At 38.7% G+C, this 25,085-nt stretch overlaps 1 protein-coding gene across 3 annotated transcripts in view; it reads left to right on the top strand.

Annotated features, from left to right (window-relative positions):
- The window catches only part of JMJD1C (jumonji domain containing 1C), a 159,893-nt gene that overhangs the window by 37,039 nt on the left and 97,769 nt on the right, over positions 1–25,085 (top strand). For all 3 annotated transcript variants that reach the window (XM_039719721.1, XM_039719722.1, XM_039719725.1), the window contains exon 2: positions 14,457–14,621. In XM_039719721.1, the coding sequence (XP_039575655.1) occupies positions 14,457–14,621 (165 nt within the window). The remainder of the gene's footprint in view (positions 1–14,456; positions 14,622–25,085) is intronic.

Here is a 25,085-nt window from a genome sequence, read left to right as displayed (position 1 = left end):
AGAGTGATCAGCAGACTAGACAGTTTTTTCCTTATGTTGATGAGAACTTCCATTAGATTAGTAACGTGCGTGACAGTGTTAAGCTTTTAAATGATTAGAAAACTTTTTGAAACAAGGCAGATTTTCCTGCAGTGTAGAGCTGCATCAAGTAATTTATTTTCTTATATGCATCATTTTGCTAATTGGTTAGCTAATGGAAATATTTTGATAATGTAAGTGGTGTGGGTTTTTTCTTTTTGTAATAAGACATTTGGATTTTAAGTAGATTTCAGTTTGTCTGTATTTTTCTTAAAAGGTCAGTTTTAGCATGCTGTTATAGCACCAGTTTGGGATAAATGCTTTCAAAGAAAAAAGAACAAGCTTAAATGGGCTGGGGAGGGGGAGGCAGCAGTGAAACATATCCCATCTGGAGCATTTGGCTTGGAACAGGATGTTGCATGACTCCATGTGAAGTCTGCTCTCACGAACAGTATCCTCAGCAATGTAGGAGATTCAGCTGCTCAGTGGTGGGAGTTCAGCATGAAACGAGGTCTGTTTTCTCAAACTCCAACGGTTAGAGCTACAGGAAAGAGGTGGGACTTAGTAGGAGATTTATGTGTTGAGTAACTCAACAACACCAGCAGTTGCCAGATTAAACCCTTTCCTGCAGGTGCTGGCTTTCCTCAGGCCTCTACAATTGTTTTTCAGTCTGATGCATGTGGAAAGAATAATTATTTAAAGGATTAGAGGTTTGAAATGAGAACAATACAATTACGAAGTTGTCTATTTCTGGTTCTAAATTTAAAAATCAAATCATTGCAAGAGGACTGATCTTGCCTTGGCATTAGATATCCTGTATACATGTGTGGTTTTTTTTTTAAAAATTGACTGGATGAAGTGTCTAAGGTTTTTTTTATTAATGTTTTGGGTGCTGAAAACATGTTAAGGAAATAGACTGTATTGAGAGCAAGGGGTAGTCTTGACAACCAGTCCTGCTATTGTGGACTCTTGGGCAAAATGTATCCAACTTATCCTGTGAAAATATTGTGGAGGTTTTTTTGTGGTTTTTGGGTTTGTTTTGGTTTTTTGGGTTTTTTTTTAACATGAGTATTAGGAGGGAAGGGATGTGATGGTAAGAGAAGACACATACATTACAAAGCCTGGAAATCTTTGCCCTTTGCTCTCAGTGCTCAAGAACACTTAATTTTTCCAGTGCTATGGAACTTGTCAGGTATGTCTCTTTATTTTATGATTCCCATGAAATTGTGCCAAAATTCCTTGGCAGTTCATTTTGTTATCTAATAATCTATGTACCAAATCAGATGAAGTTTTTTTGGGATATAACTAATATTCTGATTCCTTTTTATAAACAAAACTAGCAAAGCTGTCCTTGCTTATAATGCAGCACATTTAATGCTGCTTCTGAGTCTTGTTTATTCAGCTTTCATTTCCTGATCTAAACATGAGGTAGTGGGAGATGGTAGAACTGAACTGATTCCCTGAGTGGGTGAAATATTTGTTTGTCTGGTTCATCAGTGGTGATCTCCTTCCCACCCTGAGAGGGAGACTTAAGAAAATAGGTTTTAGCTGTCACATTCCATCCTTCTTACTGGTTTTGAGGGAAGTGAAATGCATGGGAGAAAAACCTGGCTTTTTTCCCCCCTTGGCCACCTCCATGCAGTTAATTTTCGTGCATGCACTGAATAAAAACACTGGTATATGTGGTTGTCTGAAAAGCTGGCAACTGTTGTGTACTCAAAGTGTATAAAAATTGCAAGATTGCAGGGCTTGGCTGTGCTTAAAGCTCTTCATAATTGTGATACGTGAGTTATTTGAATCACAGTGACATAACTGAACCAAAAAGCTGTAAGGAATCCAATAATGAACATCACTTTCAAAAGTATTTATTGCATATTCCTTTAATTTATTGCAGTATTAATATTTGTTGACTATAGGAGACAGACTTCTCTGTCTTGCTTTTGTCTTGAATGCTAAATGGACTTTTTCACATGAGTGATTGTTCCTTTCTTATGCACAGTAAGTTGATTGCAGCAGAAGGTATATTTTGCATACAATTCACAAGGAAATGAGACTGGCTGTTAGAAATAACATCCAGATTTTTAACGGTTTATAGAGGGAAGCAGAAGGTGTTTTGTAAAGCAAGGTAGAAACCTCAGTTGTCATTCCCTGATATGTTTTGAAAACAGATTAACTTCTTTATCTCTATCAATGAAAACTGCAGTTATCTGATACCACAGATAGTTGTGCAGCTGATGACTGTGGTTGAACACACGGAGATGGTATTTTCATTTTCCTGAAGGGAACACTCGTGTCCCTTAACTTGAACAGTAATTTTTATTGCTCATTCCCTAGGGGAATGGGAAAAGTGTGATGTGACTATGCCCTATCTTCTCTTGCACTGATTTATTGTAATACAGTAAAATTGTCAAATTCCTCACTGCAGGAAGGCTGGGCTTGCTTGAGTTACCTCTGCAGGTCATCAAGGCCCTACCTAATTTCCTGATGGCTTTCCAAAAGTCTTGTTTGTATTCTGTGTAACTGTCCCTACCTAATTTCCTGATGGCTTTCCAAAGAAAGGTACACAGTCAATTGCAGTTTGTGGGATGGTTTTGTTTGTTTTCGAGAGGTTTTCTGACTCAGAGAGGTTGGAATAGATAAAGTTGTGCTAACATTTGTTACAAAAAGGGACTTGGTTACATTAATACATTTTTTAAAAGATTCTGAGCATGAGTATCGGAATTCAAGGGGCTCCTCAGAAAAAAACCTTCCAAACAGAGAATGGGTGCTGAAACTCGGGGGAAGTTGTCCTCTTTTTTTTGTGTGCATGGAAATGGTTGATTCAGGGGATACAAAAAAACTAATCTTAATTTTAAATAAGCAAGATGATAGTGAGGCAGTAAAGGGGAGAAAAGAGGAAGTAAAGGTTATCAGCCCTCATTTTGTGGTACATTTGTGTGTATAATTTCTAGCATTAAATCTGTCTTGGACATACAGTAAACCTTGTTTTGTTCCAGAAACTTGAACAGATGGTGAGAAAATTATGTACAGTTCTGAATTAATGCTTTTTTATTCTCTTCTCTGCAGCATTTTCAATTGCAGGGAGGACTTTTTTTTTAATCCCAGTCACAGCCCTTATAGTTACAGTCTGTAAAACCATTGTGCATAAACAAACTTTTTTTTAAAATTTATCACAATCTTTAAAATGCCATTTATTAAAAAATATTATCCTTGCTGTTGTGACAAGGAGTGTCTGACTTTTTCACTACTAAGTTACCCAGAGATTGCTAATGCAGTAATTAAGGTGATTAATTGGGTTCATTAGGCAGCTTTTGATGTATACTCATTGCCAATATTTTGTTCTTATGTCTTTTCTTCTGGCCTCAAGCCCTAAGGGTTTGATTGTGTTATCTGTGGGATCTGTTGTTCTCTTGGTCTTATCAATGGATCTATTGTTCCTCCTTTGAAAAGATCTTTGAAAGGAATTACTAGGAGAACTGAAAATGCATAATATTTCGTTGCCTTCACTTTTTTGTGTTGTAGTACATTGGATATTTCTAGGACAATTTCTAATTAACAATAGTTATTCTGAAGACTTTAAAACAATCATGCAATTAAATTAAAAATGAAACATTTCTCTGTGGTTTGGACAACTGTGATACTGAAATAAGTTAGTGAATACTCCAGATGTAAAAGGTTAAATGACCTCACATTTTTGAGAAATTTTATTGAAGGACAAAAAGTGATGTTAGATGACAGCAAGTCTCTCTTCTGAAAAACAGTAGTAGACAAATACATTGAAAGAGAATTTTCTTGTATGTATTGTGCGTGATTTCTGTAACCTTAAGTGCTTTTCACCCCTGTTTTCCTGAAGCTTTTCTGCATCAGTAATTCTGTTTATTTGAAGCCATTCCTCCTGTGCTGTAGCCTTAGCAGCTGCAACAACAAAGTGGGCAATTGTTCAGAGGAGCTGGTTGTGTTTGTAGTTCTATGACCCAGCACGATTTGTCTTGTAACACCTCAGCTGCACCTGAAAACCCCCTGACTTTCAATCTGCAACACATTCAGTGTCATGTAAACCTCATCTGAGTTCCCAAGGGATTCGTGGTCAGAGGGGGCACCACTGGGCTGAAGTGACTGCACTCTTGGTCTAGAGGATGAGTATGAAGCACAGACATTGTGACTTCCTTGATGCCATGGAGTGAGGGCAGAGCCTCCCAACTCACCATCCATGACTTTTTGGTTTGGGTTTTTTTTAATAAGAAAGTTAAACACAAGCAAATTACTATTAATAGACTTTTGAAATACATTGATGAAAGTTAAGTGCTTTATTAAGTTGGGACCAGACTGTCCACATAACTAATGTCTTTATTCTGATGTAAACCATTTCCTTAAGATTGTGCAATGGAAAATAGGATTTCCTAAATTACTTACCATGCTACTGTATTTCTTTATAGTTTACCTATTCTTTACAGAGGTGTAATTTTTTTTTGCTTAGACACTTAGATCTGTGACTCAGGAGTGGCCATTATGGCAAAGAGCAGATTGAGGATGTGGATTAAGGCAGTCTGAAACCCCAGGAAGCTGTGGTTACACTTCCTCTCCTGCTCCCAAAATGTTGCTTTCCTTTGGCAGGCTGTTTCCTGATGCCATGTTTGCTCACATGGCCTTTTAGTAATTGCTGGAGATATCTCAGTTCAGAGTTGAATGAACTTTGATCCCAGTATGTGAACATTTATGCAGTGGTGAACTATGAACTGTAATGACCCAGTTCTTCTCTGTAAAGTCTAGCCTTGCAGTTTGGTGTCAGATAGAAAAATAAAGGAAGATCATATAGACCTTAAAGTGTATATGTTAATCCTTTGAAGCTTCAACCTCTTGAGTACAGATCTCACTTTTCTGTTTTATGCTGCACTTAGCCTATTGGAAAGAAGTAGACCTGGGTAAGTTTTGTTTATGAATCTTTTGTTAGGTGTCTTCAAGTTTTTAGTTACATCAGAAAAATTATATGGGAGTCTTTTTGAGTGAGTGATGACTCTCCAGTGTGAAGAACTAGACAGGTGTGAAGGAAACAGAGATATAGTGTTGGAAGATGACTTGTAGAGGTGGTTGAAACTCGGAGGCTGCAGTGGTACCACGAAGTTGACTCTTAAACAACAAAACAGTAATTCAGCTTTTGAGATAGCACTGAATACGGTCACAAGACTACAAGAGAAGACTTTAATAATCCAGAACTCAAAAAAAATTAGAACTTGAACAAAACAGCCAAAGTCAAATATCTCTGAATCTTAGCTAGGAAGAACTTGGAGACTGTTTGTGTTTATTGTTCTGCTTAGAGGTGGTTTTGTCAGGACCAGGAGAAACCAGGACCAGTTTGCAGTGTGGTTATAGGATAGCATGCGAACTGGAGGAAAGAGGACAGCAAATTACTGTTAAAACTGTAACGTGTTCTTCTCCAGTAAGAGATAAAGCTTTAAAGTAATTGATACGGTACACTAACTTCTCTACTCAAATATTCTAGTCCTCCTATAATGGAAAAAAGGCCTGGGAAAAAATCTCCAAAGATTTTAGCAGATGATCAATGAAGTAGATAAATATTTCACTAACATTTTGTCTTGCTTCAGAAGATTATGATTATTGTTACTATTACTGCTATTTTCTCATTTGCTCTCTGAGATTTGTTTGGTTGACTTGTTGCCTGAGGTTAACAGTCTTGGTTACAAAATCAAATACTGTGTTGTTGTCAGAATACAGTAAATTACCATTTTGTAATTGACAATAATTTATAAAAATGCCAATATAAGGTCTCTTTTTGGTTGCTCAATTTTTCTCTTGGTTTCCTGGTTACTCTTGGAATAGTGCTCCATAATTCTCTTAATTCCTGTAAGATGACCAAAGAAAGCAATGAATTGAGAGAGTTTGTCTGCTGGAATTTTTGCTGTTGATATGAGCTAGGCCTTGAGAAAATGTCTCCAGTACAAACAAAATCTACCAGCCATCTTTCTCTGGTGATTTGTCACTATGCTAAGGATTTGCTGGTGTCTTTTTGATATCTCTGGCTTTATCTGACAAAAAGGAAATTGTTTGTGAGCCCACTCCTGCTTTGTTTGGCTTGCTGTCTGGAGTCTGATGTGGGCACGCAGAGCAGCTGAGAGGCACTTGGTCTTCCCTAGCCTGGATTCCCAAGAATGAGTATCAAAAGTTCATCTCAAAACCTTGCTTTTCTTTTACAGTCTCTCTTCTGCTTCACTTGCAATAAAGATCTGCTGTTCCAAAGTGCAGTGTTTAATCAGTGTCTGCACTGCAGATTTGGGAGGACACCACTTGTTCTAGCAGCACATAAATCAGGTTGAACCTCTGTCTGGGTAGATCCTGATAAGTGCTTGTAGGTCCTTAGGGTCAGTCCTTTGAGCCTTGGAAGGGTGGCTGTTCTGGCTCCTCAGCAGTTGAGGATGGCTGATGGGATCGTGTTGGTGGAAATAAGGAAAGTCTGTGCTTTTAGCACTTCTCCTGATTCCCTCCAGCAGTGCTTCAGGTTTGGGCTATTCAGCTGGAGTGAGACATCAGAAAAACTCAAGTAGCTTCCTGCTCAGGTCCTGATTATCTCCCAAGTGCCAGCTTTGTGCATTTAGACTGAATTTAGACTCTCAGGAGGACTGAAGCTGAGCTGTTTCCCCATGAGTGGCTTTGCAGCCATACCTTGCTGGCCACAGCTATAGCCAGGTTGTGTGGTTAAATTTCCTGCCTCGTGAGAGGCAGATTTCTGGTTCTGTCTCAGATCGGGGATGAGGAACAATGGCAATTGATGAATTCTGACTAGGAGGTGACCTATTCCTTTCACCAGTCACTTTAATTTATCCTCCTATAGTGCATTGTGATTGCTGATGGTCTGGTGAACAAGCTTTGTCTTCATTTATAAGCCATTACGTTGTAAAAATTGACTTAAATCCATTAATATCTAGTGTTTTAAATAGACTGATAGTTATTTTTGTTGGTTTTAGTCACATCTTAAAGTCAGCATAATCTTTTAAAAATTGAAACTTAGTAATAATAGTTCCTTATTAAATGACAGGTGTTGGTCTTTTTAATGTGATATTACAAATGTTACTATTAGCACAGATTAATTAACAAGTCATCTAAATCACTGAAGTTTTTAAATTGGCTTTTAGTTTACCTTATTTAAAATCACATCTGATTTGAAAACAAAAATTTATTTTTAAATTGATTGTGTAAGCTTTCTATAGTATGTGTGCTTCTCAACTACTGCCTTTAGACATGATCATTTAGAAATTTAGGTATAGCAAAAGTTTCCTATGTTGTGTAAAAGTGAAAAGAATTTGAAAGGTTTTTTCAAGTCTGAAGGGGCAGGAGGTTTTTGTGTGATGTGCATACTTTACCTAGTTATGATTCAATGGGCTGTGGTTCCTTAAAATAGTAAGTCACTTCTATTTCTCCCTTGGTATAAGTAATTCAGTAAATGTCTGGAATGTAAAACATCTTTCAAATGGGGCTATTTGTGCCCCATTGGTTTCTTTGGAAGTCCAGTAGAGTAATGATTTAATTTCTGGTTTGTGAGTCACTTCACTTTGCTGTTAAGTTCTGAATTTGGAAAAAGATTTGCAAAATAGTTACACCAAATAATTTAAACACAGTGATTTAAATAGCTTGTAAAGTAAAACTTGGCACTCCTGTAGATTATCTTTTCATCAGAGGGAAGTATTTCTTTTGAGAAATTAATTTAAAACTCACATACAAAAAGTATGAGCTTGTTTTCCCTTTCATTTCATTGTAGATCATATTTTCTCCCTTCATCTTTCTGTTCAGACTATGCGTTTTAAATTGTGGGATGAAAGTCACATACTTGTGTTAGATGGTTTTCTTTATTTTCAAGCATGGTATTGGGGCCTGCAAGTAGGATGCTTTTTTATTCTGTCATCCTCTCTGCAATCTCTACTCCGTGCTCTACGTGATGTGCTGGTTGCTTAGCAATCCAAGCTACAGACTGCAGCAGGCTGTTGCAATAGTACTGGTATTTTTCTTCAGTTTTGCAACCATTTTTTTTGCTGCATTTTTCTTCTGCAGAGGCTACTTTACTATCACTGTTCAAGCATGCATTTTGGGGAATGCAGAATTAAGGTTTGAAAATGAACCATAAACTGTACATGTTGATTGTTTCTTACCCTGTAATGTACCTTGAGACTACTGTTTTCAGGAAAGAAATAATTGTTTTGTTTCAAGGCCTCTCTGTATTTATGTTTTAAGGCTTAATATAAGGAAGCTACCTGGAAAATCCATGTTTATTGGAGCATGTATTTGCCACATCTGGCCCTGTTCCCTTCTGCACATGGCATTCATTTGAGATGTCTTCCAGTGAGTGTGTACCTCTCTCTGCTTTATTCAGGAGCCTGTTGAGAGAGCAGGTTGTCTTCCTTATCCTGCTATTTCTGAAGTGTGTTGAGCAGTGCTGGCAGTACAAGTGTGGCCTCAGCTTGAGTGTGTCTGTCACTGTGTGACTCAAGCAATGACAGAGACTCCTCTGTAGTTTTATGCATCTTGAGCAGATGATCCTGAGGCTGCAGATTTCACTCTTCCCTCAGTGATGAGAACAGTGTTTTTGGAGGCATTATCTCCTTGCATTTGAGAGGAGCTGTAGCTGGATGCTGTTGTGTGTGGTCTTTCAGTGGGAGGAAATAAATCTTGGTGCTTTCCTGATGGACAGACCTAGAATCATTTTGTACTAAAAAAAAAGAGGGGGTTTCCAGGCAGTTGTGAAGCAACTGAAGACTTAATATTTCCTGAAGCAACAGAGACTTAATATTCTGCAGATAATGAACCAGCCTCTCTTCTTCTACACTCCAACTTTCCAGCTAATGATTGAGGACTGCTGCTGGGATACTACACCTATTCCATTTTCTTTTGAATAAACAGACAATTTAAGTCTTCACAATTATCTGTATGCTGTTTCATGGTAGAAGGGTATATCAAAACAGGATTTAATCTTTGAGGAATTGTCCCTTTGATTTCCACAGCTCATCTGAAAGTAGCAGGACTTTCTCTTCTCATTTAATAGAAAATTAAATCTTCTGCCCTTAAATTTGTTGCTTCTTGTAAACCTCACAAATAATCAAAACAGGTGCAGATTTGAATATTTGTTCAAACAATTTCATGTTTTAAGAGCTGAAATAGCATAAAATAACTCACACTGCTAATTTGTCCCATCTTTTAAGGAGCTTTCAGTGTTCATGTCTGTCAAACATCTGATTCTACAGCTTTTTTTTCCTAGTGCTTGAGAGTTAGAAGCAGGGCTCTTGCATTTTAGAGGCAAGCTATTATGTTCTTTAAATTGTGGAATACCAGTTTTGTCAAGAACATTTTCAGGTCGTCTAGAGACTTTCTGTGGTATTGTGGGTATCTACACACCCTGGCTGAAAAATACACGGTACATTTAGTACTTTTTATCAAAACTAGGCACTTTCTTGACTGCAAATATAAGTGAATGAACAGGTCTGATCTGCAGTAAAAATGCTGGTTATTTTTAAGAATACATGGAGGCAGTAAACTCCATCTTTTAATATTAAAATATTTGGTAGTTAAAGACTAATCTATTGCTATTATTTCAGCTGTTTCAGTTGCTTTTAGGCTATATGGAGAATGCCAGTGTACTTTAAAATGCTTTTTTTATGAGCTCTTTTTATTGTAGAGTGACTGTGAAATGCTAATGTGAAAGACTGAGGAAATTTTGGTAAAAAAAACAACATTGAAGCCCTTTATTAAAGAAAAATCCTGACTGCTGCCTTTGGTTGCTATTTGACCACTTTTCCTTGTGGAAATGGGTAGCACTTGCATAACAGTAATAATTTTCCTGTGTTAAGTTACTATAAAGCAAAAAAGCTTGTGCTTTGATTGCATTTGATTAGGTTAAGATATATTTAGAAAGACTTGACTGCTGGGTAATGCCATCTCCATGAAAGAAACAATTTGTAAAAACCTGAGAAGTCAAGGATACTGGGAACGGGATGGCAAGATGAAGTTTTATAGAAACACCCTTCCTGTCTCCATTCCCTACGTACTTACAACTGGCCTTAGTTTGTACCAGCTGGATGTTTGGCATTCACATCCATCTCCACCAGGAGATGAACAAGTTTTTCAGAGTCTAGTTTGTTTTAATTGTCAGCTGTGTACTATGCTGAGCAGGGTGTCAGAGCTGTGCAGGGTTCAGAGCTCCAGGAACATTGCTGGCAGTTTCAAGCCCCCATGGCTGCCATGGGTGGGTCAGGGTGGTACCCCTGGACTCGCTGCCTCCCTCCACCTCTGTGGCAGCAGCACGAGGTGCTGCCTGGGTTTTCTTTCCTGCAGGTAGGTTTTCTTTCAAAACCAAGAAACTCCCAGAACCCCCTTGTTACTGGGGCAGGAATGAGCCTTTCTTAAACATCCCATAGAATGCTGTTCCCCAGAATGAAAATTTGCAGGTTGCATTTAACATTGGGGAATAAGAACTAATTTGGACTTGTCTTTTGAATTTTGCAGTGACACCTTGCAATGTAGTTTCTGGTTCTTTTAGTTATTTTGTATAACTTGAAAGTGTCAAACAGAAAATTTCTTATTTCCTTCCATGATGGTGCCATGGATTGTAAAAGCAAAACACCCCTCCTGTTGTAAAAATACTCTATTATTATTTGTGCTTTTCTACACTTGTGTGTTTTTAAGTAAATTTCTGTTAAATTACATACAAGGTTTATATTTGTGTATTCACCTGACCACACATCACAAGGCTGGGAAATTGACAGCTGTTTTTTGCATCTTGATTACATGCTAAGAGGTCTAGGTCCATCTTGAGCTGCATAACTAAGAAGTTTGAATTGCACAGGTAATATTTAACATCTGAGTCTGCAGTTCTCAACACTTACAATTTGCTTATAAAGTATATTTGTGTAATAATTGAACATGGTATAATATTCTGTCTTTTTAAATATAATAGTTACAAGTGAAACCCAGGGGGATGCACTCTAAGGCTCACCTTGAAGTCTGCAGCCAAACTGGTGTTGATGAAAGATGATTTAATATTGTACAAAGTAGTGTTTTCTTTGCCCTATTGAAAACATTTTCAGAGAGGTTGCTTGGTTTTTCTTCCTAGAAATAAACATTTTGCTAACAATCACTAGGTGATAAAGGGGAAACTGTACTCTCTTCCCTTAGGAGGGCAAACAGAACTTGGATAACAAGGTACTGAAGTAGTTTTAAGAAAGTGGATGATGCACGGACTTTGCTTTTTAACATTTTAAGTCAAATTTTTTGGAAGTCAGCATTGCTTTTGTGCCAGCACTAAAGGGTTTCAGAATCTGTTTGGTCAGGCACATTTATTTGGAGCAGAAATGACTGGAAAACTCGATCACAGTGCTGCCTGTAGAGGATTTCACCATGGTTGTTGTGTTTGGGCTTTGAAATAACAATATTTTGTTGCAATTGCTTGGCTGACTTCATTGGAAATAAATTTGTTGTCTTGCTTTACTTGGAAGAGCATGCTAAAGCTTATGCTGCTTCCTGTTGGAAGATAGCAGTGAGTTACAAAATTAGCACATTAATGCCAATTATAAATATAATATCATCCCAGTGGGAATTTCTCCTTTTTATTCAAGAGAATGCATACGTGGTGAGAACTTCAGCTACTCTGGGAACACAAACATACAATATCTATTCACAAATAGCTGACAAGGCAAGGAAGCAAAATTTGGCTGAAAAATCTCAAAATCAACATTCATTCTTAGGGAGGCAAATGTCATAGAGTTTCTTGCTGTACAGCGTTCTGTCAGTGGAGCAAAAACGATGAAATATTTTTAGGCTTTGCACTCCTTAGAGGGTCTGACTTTGGCTCTATATTTTATTTTGTTGGCGTAGGTTGCTGGATTGCTTCCTTTCCTCATCTTTTTCCCTTTTTACTCCCTTTCATAAATTGTGCTGTTTGAGATAGTGCTCGTCTCTGTGTGGGAGGTCAGTGTGCAGAGAGAGGGGAAATCTCTATTCTTCAGAGGCTTCACTGTTGTCTTAGAAAAATTAATTTCCCAGCCAAACGGAGAATGGGCAATGACTGGGCACTGCATTTTGTCTCTCTTGCTTCTGCTTTTCAAAAATAAACTTTAAAAAGCCAGCAGATAGTTAATAGGCTTGGCATGGAAACCCAAAAGTGGTGGAAGCTGGCAGAAGTGATTCCCCAGTATTGTGTGTGTGGAACTAGAGGCGGAATATGGTGCCCTGAGCCATGGCAGACTGGCTCTGTGCCAGGCTCCATTCTCCACTTTTCTTGGAACTGCTCCTTTGAAGATCTAATTATATGGTGCCAGGAGACTCTGCAGATAGCTCAGCAGCAACTCCCACTGTCGCTGTGCCGCATTTTGGTTTATTTGGGGTGCAAAACTTGCATACAAACACTAGATTGTATCACAGCTATCCACAAGTTCTGGCCAGTGTCCAGAAGATACAGTATGTTTTAGTGTGGCTGTTTCTAAACTGCTAACTCTGCTTTAGACTTATCTGTGTTTTTCAAAAATATTTATTCATTTCATTCCCCTTGCCTCCTATTTTTTTTTTTTTAATCTGCTGCTGTGTGAGGTCTGGTGCTTAACCTCTTAACACCTTGCTACAGACTACCCAGGTGAAGTGTCTTTCCAAATACTAAAACAAAATTATTTGACCAGTCTGAAATAATTGAGTGAAATTTGTAGGAGGGGAAGGTGAATTTTGGAGAATGATTTTTCACTGTACTGTGTCACTGAAGGTTGTCTTTAGATTTGATCAAATGACAAAATTTACAGATAAATGGTTCTCCAGACGGGTTCAAAGTAGCTGCAAATACAAGATAATGAATGCTGCTAGAATTTGGGATATGATGTGCTTTCCTGCCAGTGTTTTAAAGTTTTACTCTGTTTACCGTTAACTGTTCCTCTTAACTCTTTTGATTAAGAAATGAATATTCGCAACTTTATTACATATTTTAGAATTAGTTTCTAGAAATAAAATTAATAAAAAGTGGGGTTTTTTAGTGATAACAGTTTTTGCTGCTGTTTTCTACTTGCTTTGTTAGAATAAGAGGCAATTGCTGTAGTAATCAACAGTGGAGATGAGAGGATTTTCTTGATCTGATGCTTTAAAGAGGAAAGGAAAGTGTGTGGGAATAAAGTGGGAGTAACATGGATTAAAAGTATCTGTGAGGGAAAACTGGGATGATGAACTTGGGTACAGAAGTGAGAAGTGGCTTGGTGAAAATTTGTGTACTCAGAAGGGAGAAGGACAAGATGAGAAGGAACACTGTGTAGTACACGTTTGATAGTGTGAGACAGAAAGTCTAGACAAGAAAGTATGTTGTAGGCCTAAAATTAACCAGATCTAAAAGAGAAGAATATTTCTGTGACAGTGTTTTTTAGTTCTCAGAAGCAGATAGAGGAAGAAACTCCAGTTTTGGAAATTGCCTTGGGTGTGGCTGAGGGCCGAAGTTCAGAAGGGTAGGAAAGCATCTTCCCTTCTTCTCTGCTTAGTGTAACAAGCAGTGGCATTTTTTTTTATTTTGCCAGCTGCTTTTTCTTATGACATTTCTCATAATTTGGAAAAGAGAACAACTTGCTACTTTATTTTTAAATTTGAAATGAATTCTGTAATTTTGACATGTAATGGGTTTAGCAGAGTTGTGTTTGGTAATGCAGCTAGGTTTTGGATAGCTTTGAGATCCCTGTGCTGTGCACAAGAGGAGACAAAAGGTGTGGTGTGTGTAACTTAGGGTTTAGTGAATGCAGCTGAGGGGAGAAGGTACAGCTGCTCTGCACTGGGGAGGGCCAGGGATAGCACAGGACCAAATAGTTACAAACTGGTTCCACATTAACCTAGCTGGAAGCAAAATGTGGTGGTCTTGTTTCTTGGGTTTTTTTTGGGATGAATTGCAGGAGGAAACTGAGCTGCTTCTGTGAGCTGCTGTGTGTTGGACTGGCTTGTAGTAGTAGCAAGGTCTGCAGGCTCAGGATGTCCTTTCTGGTGCTGTTCCAATTGACTACTTTTTCTTTTTCCCATAAAACCATATCATTGGTTAGTTGGTTTGTATTACATGACAGGTATTTGAACTGAAAATGAGAAGTATTCATAAAACTTAGTGATTATGTAGATACCTGTATGTATTACTTGAATAATACTACTAAATACTTAGTGTAATGCTTTTTGTTCATGAGATAAGACACCCAGTGTTAGTGGCAATGTTTTAGTAGCTCTCCTCTCTTCACCACAAATGCACTGCCAAGAAAACTGTCTTCTGTGGTGTAGGAACTGAATATATAATTTCAAAACCAAAGCATTAAAATGGGTAATAAAGAAGATCTTGCATTAAATTTTTCAGTGTATGTATTGGAAAGTGCATGTAGATGAACACATGCTGTGTGTAAGCAATAATGTGTGTCCTTTCCTTTCTTCAATTTCCCCAGGTGTATGTGGAATTTGATGACCTTGAATGGGAAAAGCGAGAATGGGTTAAAGTTTATGAAGATTTTGCAGCCTTCTTGGTGGAGTACCAGCTGGTCTGGGCAAAAAGAAAGGACCCAAGCCAGACTCAGGGATCAAAGATCAAACAAATTCAATGGCCTGCACTGGTAAGATACTTTAACAATTGCATTTACTAAAGCATTTAATTATTTTTAATTCTGTCCTTAAGAAACTGTCTAGGTTATTCCAGTGATGATGGGAAGTAGTGAGCATGGAGGGGGAGAAGGGTAAGAAAATGATAAGAAAAAACTAGTAAAGCATGTTGGTGTTGCAGGGGTGGAGTGATGTGATAATAGTCACTCATCTTCCTTTTTAAATCAACCTAAAGCACTGCAAAAGTGGTCTCTGAGTGACATAATAGGATTAATGTGACTTTGCATAATCAAAGCATCTTACAAATATAAACTTACCAGTAACACATCTTACTGCTCTGGGGAGGATTAAAATTAAGGTGAAAAATAAACCCTTTAAGCTTGTGATACCCTCAGCTTCCACAAAGAAGGTATCTGAAATTCAGGTCAGAGTTCAGAAAGATGAGAAAAGATTAATCAAGTAAGTGGTAATTGTTTGCTTGGTTTATGAGGTGATACTTGTGACTGTTCTTTCTGGATTGGTGCCCGAGCATTTAAAGCTGTTGAGATAACTGCTAGGAGGCTGTGTGCATTTGTGACATGCCTTTAGATCTATCTGATGAGATAATCTAAAAAGCAATAAACATGTGTGCCTTTTTTCTCCAAAGAAACTAGTAGTGTTATCAAAGCCTTCAGAAGAGCCTAACAGATGTGAGATTTTGGGAACCTACTGTATTGGATGGTTTTGCTGTGTATACAGTTGGGGAAGATTCCTCACAGACTTGTGGGTAAAAGGGGCCTCCAAAAAATATGTGGAAATGATGAAGGGAAGTCTTAGATATATTTGGTAATAAGCTTAATATCTGTAACTTCAGTCTTGGTTTTTAGATATTTACAGTCATAATGAATTTATATTATTTTTTTTCCCTCTGGCTTTTGCTGTATCTGGTTCCTTTCAATATACTCTTCATATTATTGTCTCTGAACACCTGATGCATTTCTTGGAATGCTATTGTGGGATAATTTTTTTGAAGCTGGGGTAGGACCAGTCATGCTGACGGTCATGAAGCAGTCTGGTCAAAAAAGTCATAGATGATTTTGGATTGACTTACTCCTCTTCAGTTAATATTCCTGCTTGACTCAGCTTGTATGTGTGTGCTAATGTACTTGAGTAAAGCAAGGTAACTTTCTGGATGTACAGGCTGAGTCATGTATGTGCTTGTACAGGCAAGTTAGTATATCCTTGAGCAAGAATTTTTGGTTTTAGGGAGCCATGTTATTTGCTCTTTGAAGCCACCCATCTCTACTTGATTAAGATGGGTATTTTAAAATCTGTTCAAAACTTAGCTTAGTGTCTAAGTACTCTGCTATTTTACATGCTTTTAATCTCACCCTCTAGGATAGAGAGCCTTCTTGGGCTTAGAGGGGGTGTATTTCTATAAAGTATTCTAGTCTGGCTGCTGATCCTGCCCCCAAGTTGAAAGTATGTATTTACTAATGTGTGAAAGTTTTGGTTGAGCTTTTCTCCTAGCAGACACTTTTACCAAACTTGTGCTGGTCCAGCAAAAGGCAAAAACTTTTTTTCTTCCCTCTCTATCTTATAAATTCCTTCTTTTTTTTTAATGTTTGCATTCTTGAGGCAACTGATAGACATGAGAATGAAGATTTTCAAAAGATCTGCCTCCTGCTTTTACAGTTAAAAAATTGAAATCATATAGGCTGAAGTGAGGCTCAAATAGCTTCAAGTCACAGTTTTCAGATGTTAAGGATGAGAAATTGTCAGAAATTCTCTCCTTTATACTTGGCCTGCATACAGATGTTCTAGCAATTGTTTCCCGAGTCAAACCCTCTAGTCATCCATTCCAGAAAAAACATATTTGGGGGAAAGTGCAGATAGAGGATATTAATTTAGTTAGAGCAGATTCCTTCCACAGAGACCTCCCAAGGTTTTGCTGTGTATCAGTTGCAGCTCTGAGCTGCAATTGCAGCTCCATGGCGTGGGGAGCAGTGAGGGTGCTCAAACTGCCATGGAACTTTTGGGTTTTGTCACCAGACTGTCACCACACTGCGGTGCGTTGGAGTGGATGAGCTCCATGAAGGTTTGTGTGGTGTCTTTTGGTTGTGGGGGGGTTTTTTGTTTGTTTTCCAAAAGATTTATTAAAAATAAGAAAACATGAAAAAGCTGGTAAAATTGATTTGCCAAGCAGCAGTAGGAATATTTGCACTTTTATGTGAAATCCCAAATGTGGATGTGGTAATACACATATTTTGAAAAAGCTGAGTCTTGATGTAGCCTTTAAAGGAAAAGTGTCAAGCATTCTCATGCATGTGAACAATATTGAAAAAAAAATAATACAAAAATAAATGGTTTTGGTACAGCTTTATTTTTAATGCCAATGTAAATGCAGCAGAGCAATATTTTAGAAAATTTTATGTAGTATTTCTCTAGGATCTTTGCCTTCAGTGGAGTGAATGAAAACTGCTTGTTTATTTCGATTGTTCTTATCGAAAGGTGTTCTCTTCTCTTCTCCTTTGATTCATGTACCCTGTATTTACTGCATGGTGTTCAAGCCTGGTCAGAAAACAAGGTCTGCAATTGCTGTGGGGCTTTCTGTGGGTAGTTACCAGTTTAGTGTCTGAGTACTTCAGTTACTGATTGCTCTCATCACTCAGTTGTGTGACACAATTTGATCTCCACTTTATAGATGAAATGTCTAGAATGTAAATTGTTCGCAAATGTTGCTATTTTAAAATGTCTGAGTGCCTGAGGTGTAGCTATTCCTGAAAGCAGAGCGTCTATTGACCTTGTGTAATGATGCTTAAGATTTTAGCATCTCTAGTCAGGCTGAGAAAGGGAGGAGATGGGAAGCACTGTCTCTTTCTCCTTGTTTAGAAACTCAGTAACAGGAGAAGGGTAGAGTATCACCTGAATTCAGTTTCTCTCTCCCATGATGAGATTATAATTTTTTTAAGTGAAATTCCTGCCTCAGGTGAGGAGCTGGCTCTAAATGAACCTGGAGCCCTATTGCCAGTAACAAGCTTCATTGTGATGACTTCATGTGATGACTTAGACTGGATACCTCTGCCACTGTGCAGGGCTGAGAAGGAGGGAGGAACTGCGGTGCCTCAGGTTGTGCATGCTCTAATCAGATGCTTTTCCTTCCTGTGAGATGATTTCCTGGGAGCACTGGAGGACTTGGCTGCCTGGCTGGTATAATTAGAAATCACCTTGCATGTGAGGTGTTTGCAATCATAGAAGAAATGACTGTCAAGAAGCCTAAAGAAATGGCAATAGTGATAAGCAATGTCAGTGTATGTGTAGCCTGGATGTTGTGGAGGAGGATGTTTGGTAAAAAGTGCTGGTTTGTTACCTTAAAGTGATAGAGGTGATTTACTGATGTCAGTGTACAAGAAAACTTCTTGGCCAAAGTATTACCATAGGAAAAAGTGAAAGTATGGAGTCTGAAAAAAAGTTGTAGGTAAGTGGAAATGAGTGGTGCACCTTCTCACATTAAGGGATTAAAAAGAGTAGCCAAGATAAGGTGTTGAAATTGAGGGCATCAGTTTGGGTGGATAAATAAGGGGGGGTGCATGTCATGATACAAAAAGACAGGGATGATAGGCTTAAAGTGGTGAGTTAGGGGAATCACCAGTACTTCAAAAATGAGGCAGATTTAGGTTTTGAATTTCTCAGAAATACCTTTGCAGCAACTGACATACTGAATAAAATATTTTGACCTGTAGGTAGACAAAGAACGGTTGTATTTTAGGGTGGGTAAATTAATTTTCCTTTGTAGAAATAGTTTGGGTACTATGATGTTAGAGATCAGTGACAAGATGCATATGATATAATTCAGTCTGAAGTCTTAGGAGTATGGTGGTGTCCCCTCAGCAGTCAAGAGGGGAGATGGAAGTACGTGTGTGGGCAGGGTGACAAATTGGAGCCAAGGTTTTAATGTGGACTGAACAGAATGCTTCTGTGAGCTGTCAGTTTGAATTTAATTACTGCCTCTCTAATTGCACATTAAAATATCTAGAAATAAAGCGTAGAGGGAGAAAATGAGATGACAAAGGGTAGAAGCAGCTAGAGACATTTTAGAGAATAATAGAATAATGTGCAGGAAAAGTTTTAAGGTCTTAGACTTACTAGCAGAGGGCACTATGGTAGAAACACAGATAGGAATTCACATTTTTTCACAGCATCAACTGTACATGTTTTACGTACAGGAAGGTGTGGGCTGAGTGTCTTTTTCTTAATTGTGTTTGGGAAGAGGGTTTTGGAAACATGAATGATACTGAAATGAAAATTTATTATTGAAGGTCTACAGATAGGAACAAAAGAAAGACATTTCAGACAGGCATTTTAAGAAACATGCTCCATAAGGAAAGAAGAATAATGGAAAATAAAGTTATGATTAAATGAGTTTGAGGTTGATAGATTATGGCAAGTCTGTACTTTCAGGTAAAGGATCTGGGAGAACACAAGAGGTTGGAAAGAAAAGGATTGGAATTGAATATAGAGAAAAGTGTATACATTGAATGAGAACACACATGAGGAACTTCTGCAGCAAGAAAGGAAGATGTTATAAAACAGAAAAGGACAAGTATCTTATTTTGGCCTTTTCATTTTGGAAGAAACTGGTGGTCTTGTGCAGGCTAGGTGTCAAAGGAGGAAATAGTTTGGCTCAGTTTATGGTGATGAAAAACAGGACTGGGGAATGGTACATTCAGCTGGCAGGGCAGAGCTAGGTGCTGGGATGATGATGAGTCAGAGTGTTTCGTGTGTTCCTCTGGGTATGCCTTGTGTTGTGAAGCATGTGTTGCCTTTTTTTATACCTGTAAACCAACCAGTGCTGTGTGGGAATTCAGTATGAATCCATATGTAATAAATCAGAAGAAACCATAGTAGTTGGTTGCTCTGAATATGAAGACAATGCTTCATTAGCTTTACAGTATTCACCTTGTCAGACCAACAGATTTGCCCTTTGGTCTCAACTAATACAAAGGTCTGCAGTAGCTATCACTTCCAGTTTTGGGGCTGGTATACAGCAAGAACTGGTTCTCCTGCAAGTCTGTGTTTCTGAGGAATATATAGATAAAAGCTAAAATACATTTTCATGGGGAGATCCTGAATATGCATATCTCCTAAGGGAGGGAGGCTGGAAGAACAACTCAACCTGCCCCCTGCCCCAGTAAAAAAAGGAGCATGCCTGTTTGCCTGTCTCTCTTGGATCAAGTAAAATCATTGCTAAACCAGTGGCTTGAGAGCAGTATTTCCTGGGTTTCTCTGTAGGGCTCTGCAAGACTATAGAGCTTTAGCAGATTTATAGCAAAAACAGGGACAAAGAGGGAATCTTCACTGGCAATGACGAGCCTTTTTCCATTGTGAGAAGCTGGAGCTGATTTACAATGGCCAGTGGCACATGTGGGACTGTGGGCCTTCAGTCTGACTGTCATGCTAATGAGGAGATCCTCTTCAGCAGAAGATGAGATGAGGTTGGTTTTGGTGGCAGTGATGTTTGTTCTGGTTAGATGTGAATGAGCCAAATGTGTTCATGTGCTGACTGCGCGTTAGGGCACTTGGTGGTAAAGTATGTGAGGTGAAGCATTCCTGGATTCATGGAAGAGAAGACTTGTCCTCTGGCCTTTTGTAGCCTTTTCCCTCCTCCCTCTGTGCCCCTCTGTCCCAGCTGTCAATTGCAGAATCCCTTGGCTTGACTGCATTCTGCTTCAGCTGGCTGGATTGTGCTGGATTACGAAGCAAATATTTTAGAAGTGCCAGCTTCTTGGCATTTGTTGTCATGATTAAAGAAGAAAGTGTACAGTTTGTACAAGTTTCTACAGGGCTTCCAGATGTTCTTGAGACAAATCAAATTCTTTATCTTTGGCACAATAATGGAAAGTAGAACAGGTTCTTTGTTAATTTCTGTTTATACTGTGACACACTAGCACTTTTTCACTCTCTCAAGGATTTGTTTTCTCCTTTGTCTTGATGATCTAATTTTAGCATTTCTGTGTATGATTCTCTTTTATATGTTGATCCCATGGCTCAGATTGACCCCTGTCAAAATCAGGAGCTTCTATAGATATTGTTGATGTTCCCCCTGCACATTGAGTTACTTCATTGCAGCCTTTTCTCTCCGCACAGTGAAAAACAGAGGTATACCCTGCCAGATAGTATGATTAAATCCTCAGTGGACACTCAAAATACTCCAGCAGTAAAAAGAAATTAATTCACAGAGGATTACTGTGTCTATGGAAAGTAAGGCAGAGAGAAGACTCGGTCTTCTGAGTCCTAAAAATAAGTAAAAACTTTGAAGATATTTCAAATTTGAGGGGAGGAAGTGCTGTAGCTTCCAGGGAAAACAATCAAAAACCAATAGTGGTTTTTTCAGGTACTCCTTTCCCTGCATCAGGATTCTAGTGCTTGTATCCCTTGGTAATGTGGGGTAAAGATAAGATATATGCAATAGAGGAGAAAATGCTTGGAAGCTGTCAGCTTCTTGGAAAACTTTAGAGCTTGGGGAAGAGAAAATTCAAGTAACTGACTCAGCAGAGCGTAAATGACCCGATTTTTGCTGCATTGTGAAAGACAGTAACATGCAGAAACAGCACTTGGAGATGGTTCAAAGATTACTTTGTTGGAGAGTACATTACTGTAATATTCCCACAGAAATAAACGTCTCAAGCAGTACCACATCCCGCCTGTGTACTTTGGCACCTGCTCCTTTTGAACTGCTGCTTGCTGGGAGGCTCTGCTCTCCATGCAGCCTTCTAGGGAGAGGCTGTTACCTTCCCAGGACGTGCTCCAAATGAAGAGCAATAAACTGGAATCTGCCTCCCCAGATGCTTTGTTATGAAATATGGGTGTTGCCCTGTGGCTTCCCACTCTGGAAATAAGTGATGGGCTGGAAAGCCTCACTGCAGTGCTGTTTTCCACATGGCCCTGGTACTTTCTGTGCACTTTACACTAGTGCATTGGTTGTTCCAAAGTTTTTTCTCTTAAGATGTTGGCTAATGGCAGGCTTCCTTTTAATTTTCTTGTCAAATTTGTACTTGGAAGCAATGGGGATGCTTTTTTTTTGTGTGTGAAAGGGTTTACTTTTGTAAAAACATGCTTACATATATATAAAATAAACTATTTTTTTTTGTAGTTAAGTGCTGTGCTAATACTAGTTCTAAATGTTAATTTCATTTATGGAAATTACAGAATTCCAAACAAAATGGAGTATTTTCAAGACTTCAACAGTAACCATAACCCACATAGATCATACTGGCCTGGGAGTTGCCATTTTGGCAGCTAGTTGCCATTTGGCTATTTTCTAGAGAAATCTTCTTTAGCATATCACAGCACCCTAGATGTCTTTGTACCTCAGGTTCTTTCCTGCTAGTAAAGCACTAGCAGGAAAGCTAAAGCACTGTTCTCCAAGGCTTGTGCCAGGTAAAAAGCCTTAGATACTGTTTAGCGTCCTCCAGCTGTAACTCAGCAGTGCTCCCAGTTGAGTGTGCCTCTGTCTCTTGCACCTGCTCCAAAGTCAGATAGCAGTGAAATGCTGCTCATTATTTGTCTTTCTGTAAAAGACAGACAGAAAGCATCTTGAGGTTCCATATTCAAGCTCTGCACTTGAAGCAGAGCAGTTGAAGGCACAGCTGCAGGGAGCTCAGTGCAGGGTGACTGCTTGCATATTGATATTTATAGCTGAAACCTAGGCTGGTTTGGGATATGGTTATACAGCCAGACTGCAGTCAGTGTTGGTGTTTCTGAACTGTGTTCACACTTTGGCTTCAGTGTTGGCTACTGCACAGCTTCTTTGTGTAGAAGAGCTACAAGGTGTGCTGTGTTCTCTGGAATTCACTGGAAAGTCTCAAGTATTTGATTTCTTTCTTCTTTTCAACAGCATTTATGAGAACAAAATTTTCACTTGTGCTGAAGAAAACAAATTGCTTTGTAGCTGCCTAGATCATCTGCACTTTTTCAGTGAATTAGAAAGATCATCTCTACTTTGGAAATACCACAGTAAGCAGGATATAGACTCATGAATGCAGGTGGTTATTTCAGTCCAGTAATGTGAAAATTGATTTACCAGAGATTGAGCTTTGGAAGATGACTGTGTACCTCCATCAGACTCATCACTCTGTCTTATTTGTTACTGTTTATATCAATTATGACTATATAATGTAAATATATACATTATATATATGTATGTGTGTATATTTATAGATTGTGTCTAGAGATATACACACAAACGGAATATTTTTCTCTGTGTGTTATAAACATTTTTAAAAGCCTATCTTCTGAACTATACCTGTTGAGAGTCTCTACAGTGTGAGAGAGATGTCAGCATGGTACTTGCCCTCCATTCCAAGAGGGGCTGTCCAGATGAAGGAAAGCTGTGCCAGAAGACCTCCATCCCCAGATACTACTCAGTGTTTCTCTTGTGATGGCAGGAGGAGCAGCTGGGCTTTACACCTGTCAAATCCATTTAGCAGCTAATTTTGAAAGCCACCCACTCTTCAAATCTCCACTTCTGTTTCTGTGCATTAATAACTTGTCAGCTGTGCAGTACTGAAGCACTGCTCACATCATGCTTACTTGAGTAAGATAAGTTATGGGAAGCATAATTAGAATTTTATGAGCTTCATGTCCTTCTTTCCCAGAATTCCAGCAGTCTCCTCTGTGCTTAACAGTGAATACCATGATGTGTTGTATGAAGTCTCAATATCCAACTTACGTATAGCAGTGTGGAAGACCCACCCAAAATGTGAAGGGCTTTTTCTGTAAAATGTACTTCAGTAGGTTACAGGATTGTGTGGATACACAGGGCCTGGTGCATTCCTGTTCCTCCCATTCTCATTCAGCTGAGATATTGGAGCTTCAGGTCCAATTCGTGTCTCAATAAAGTAAAACATGTTGCAGTCAAGACCAGACACTGTTTTCCAAGTTTGGGGTAAAAGTTCTGTATTTTTCAAATGAAGAAGGCTTTTTTGGTATTCTTAAGGAAGCATGTCCTTCAACTCCCCCTGAATTTTGGTTATTGACATACAAACAAGGCAGCTGTTGCTGCTTCTGTTTCTCACTGATGCTGAAAGGGCCATGCTGCTACCTCCCCTTTTTGGCACTGTGGCTTAAACCCACCTCAGTCTCAGATCCAGAATCTCTGCCCTCTCCATGACATAAATTATTCTTTTAGCTTGCACTAAGCACTTGTGAACTAAGCAGACATATACGTGGGAATGAAGTGCTATTGTTTATTTCCATTATGCATTGACTGTACTTGAACTGTATTGATCACTTTTGATGTATTACATATTTTTTTTTTGTTTCATTTTGTCATTACCAGGGCTCTGCATTTTAAAAAGATTTTGAAAGGAGATGTTGGTAGTTACCTGCCATTAACAGAAATTTCTTTTGCTGGCAGATGTTGCAGGCCTTCAGTTACACTAAAACAGGCTAAATCAAGTATTTGGAGAAAAGTCATAGGTGCTAAAGCATTATAAATGGGCTGTCCGTGATATATTTATCATGAGCAATCTTTTATACATGGCAGTTTCTTGAGGACAGGAAAAGTCAAATTTCCATAGCAACTCAAACACTGCTGAAGTTGTTCTAGCAACAATTTGATGTTTTACTATGTTTGCTTTTTAAATTTATTTTAACTGCTTAGGAGAAAACTGAACATAAGAAAGTTCAGGAACAGACTGTCAGCTTGAGGTATTTAACTTGCATGAGGAGAATAGCTGAGTGGAATCTCTATTTTGTATTTTTAGCATCCTAAACTTTCTGCTAACTTCACTTTGTAGCAAAGTGACCATCATGTGCATTTTTTTGAAAAGCAAACCCTGAAGTAGCAAACCCCCTATGCCCTCTATTCCTGCCTTCACTGTCACAAGAGCAGCCACCTGAAGGACTTGCCAGTTATTTCCAGGTGCATTTTTGTATGGGAACACATTACTTTCTGAACTTCATGTAGACCATTTATGTTGGCATGCATATGATGAGTGTTCCTGAAGCCTTTCTTGGGTTTGCTGGCTCTGCATTTGCCCCAGCTGGGCAGGAGGAATGGAAATGTTGGTTGGCTGCAGGTCACACCACTCATGATGACAACTAAAATGTAGTTACTGCCTAATCACAGATTACCTGGAATTGGGAGGGAGTATTGATGGGGAGAGAAGGATGGAGGAGGAGGCTGCTGAAGACACAGGTTGGTTTCTTCTGCTGAGCAATTTTCCTATCCTGTCCTCACAGGTTTTATTTATATGCTGTGGGTCCAAAATCCATTTGCTGTGCACATGCAGAGGCCAGGGCTGGGAGCATATTGTTTTACCACTTCCTTTCTTGTACCCTTGGATTAACATCCTTCCAGCTGCTGGCCAAATCAGGAAGTTGAGTCAAGGGCTAGAAATGACAAAGAAACATCCAATGACTTCTTGAAAGAAAAAGCAACAACTTAAACTGAAGATGCTTTTGTTTTTCTTTGCAAAGCCTGTCCTGTCAAGATG

This window comes from Passer montanus, unplaced genomic scaffold, assembly GCF_014805655.1.
Source record: "Passer montanus isolate IOZ18808 unplaced genomic scaffold, ASM1480565v1 scaffold42, whole genome shotgun sequence".
Classification (NCBI taxonomy): Eukaryota; Metazoa; Chordata; class Aves; order Passeriformes; family Passeridae; genus Passer; species Passer montanus.
This window is presented reverse-complemented; position numbering and strand designations above follow the sequence as displayed.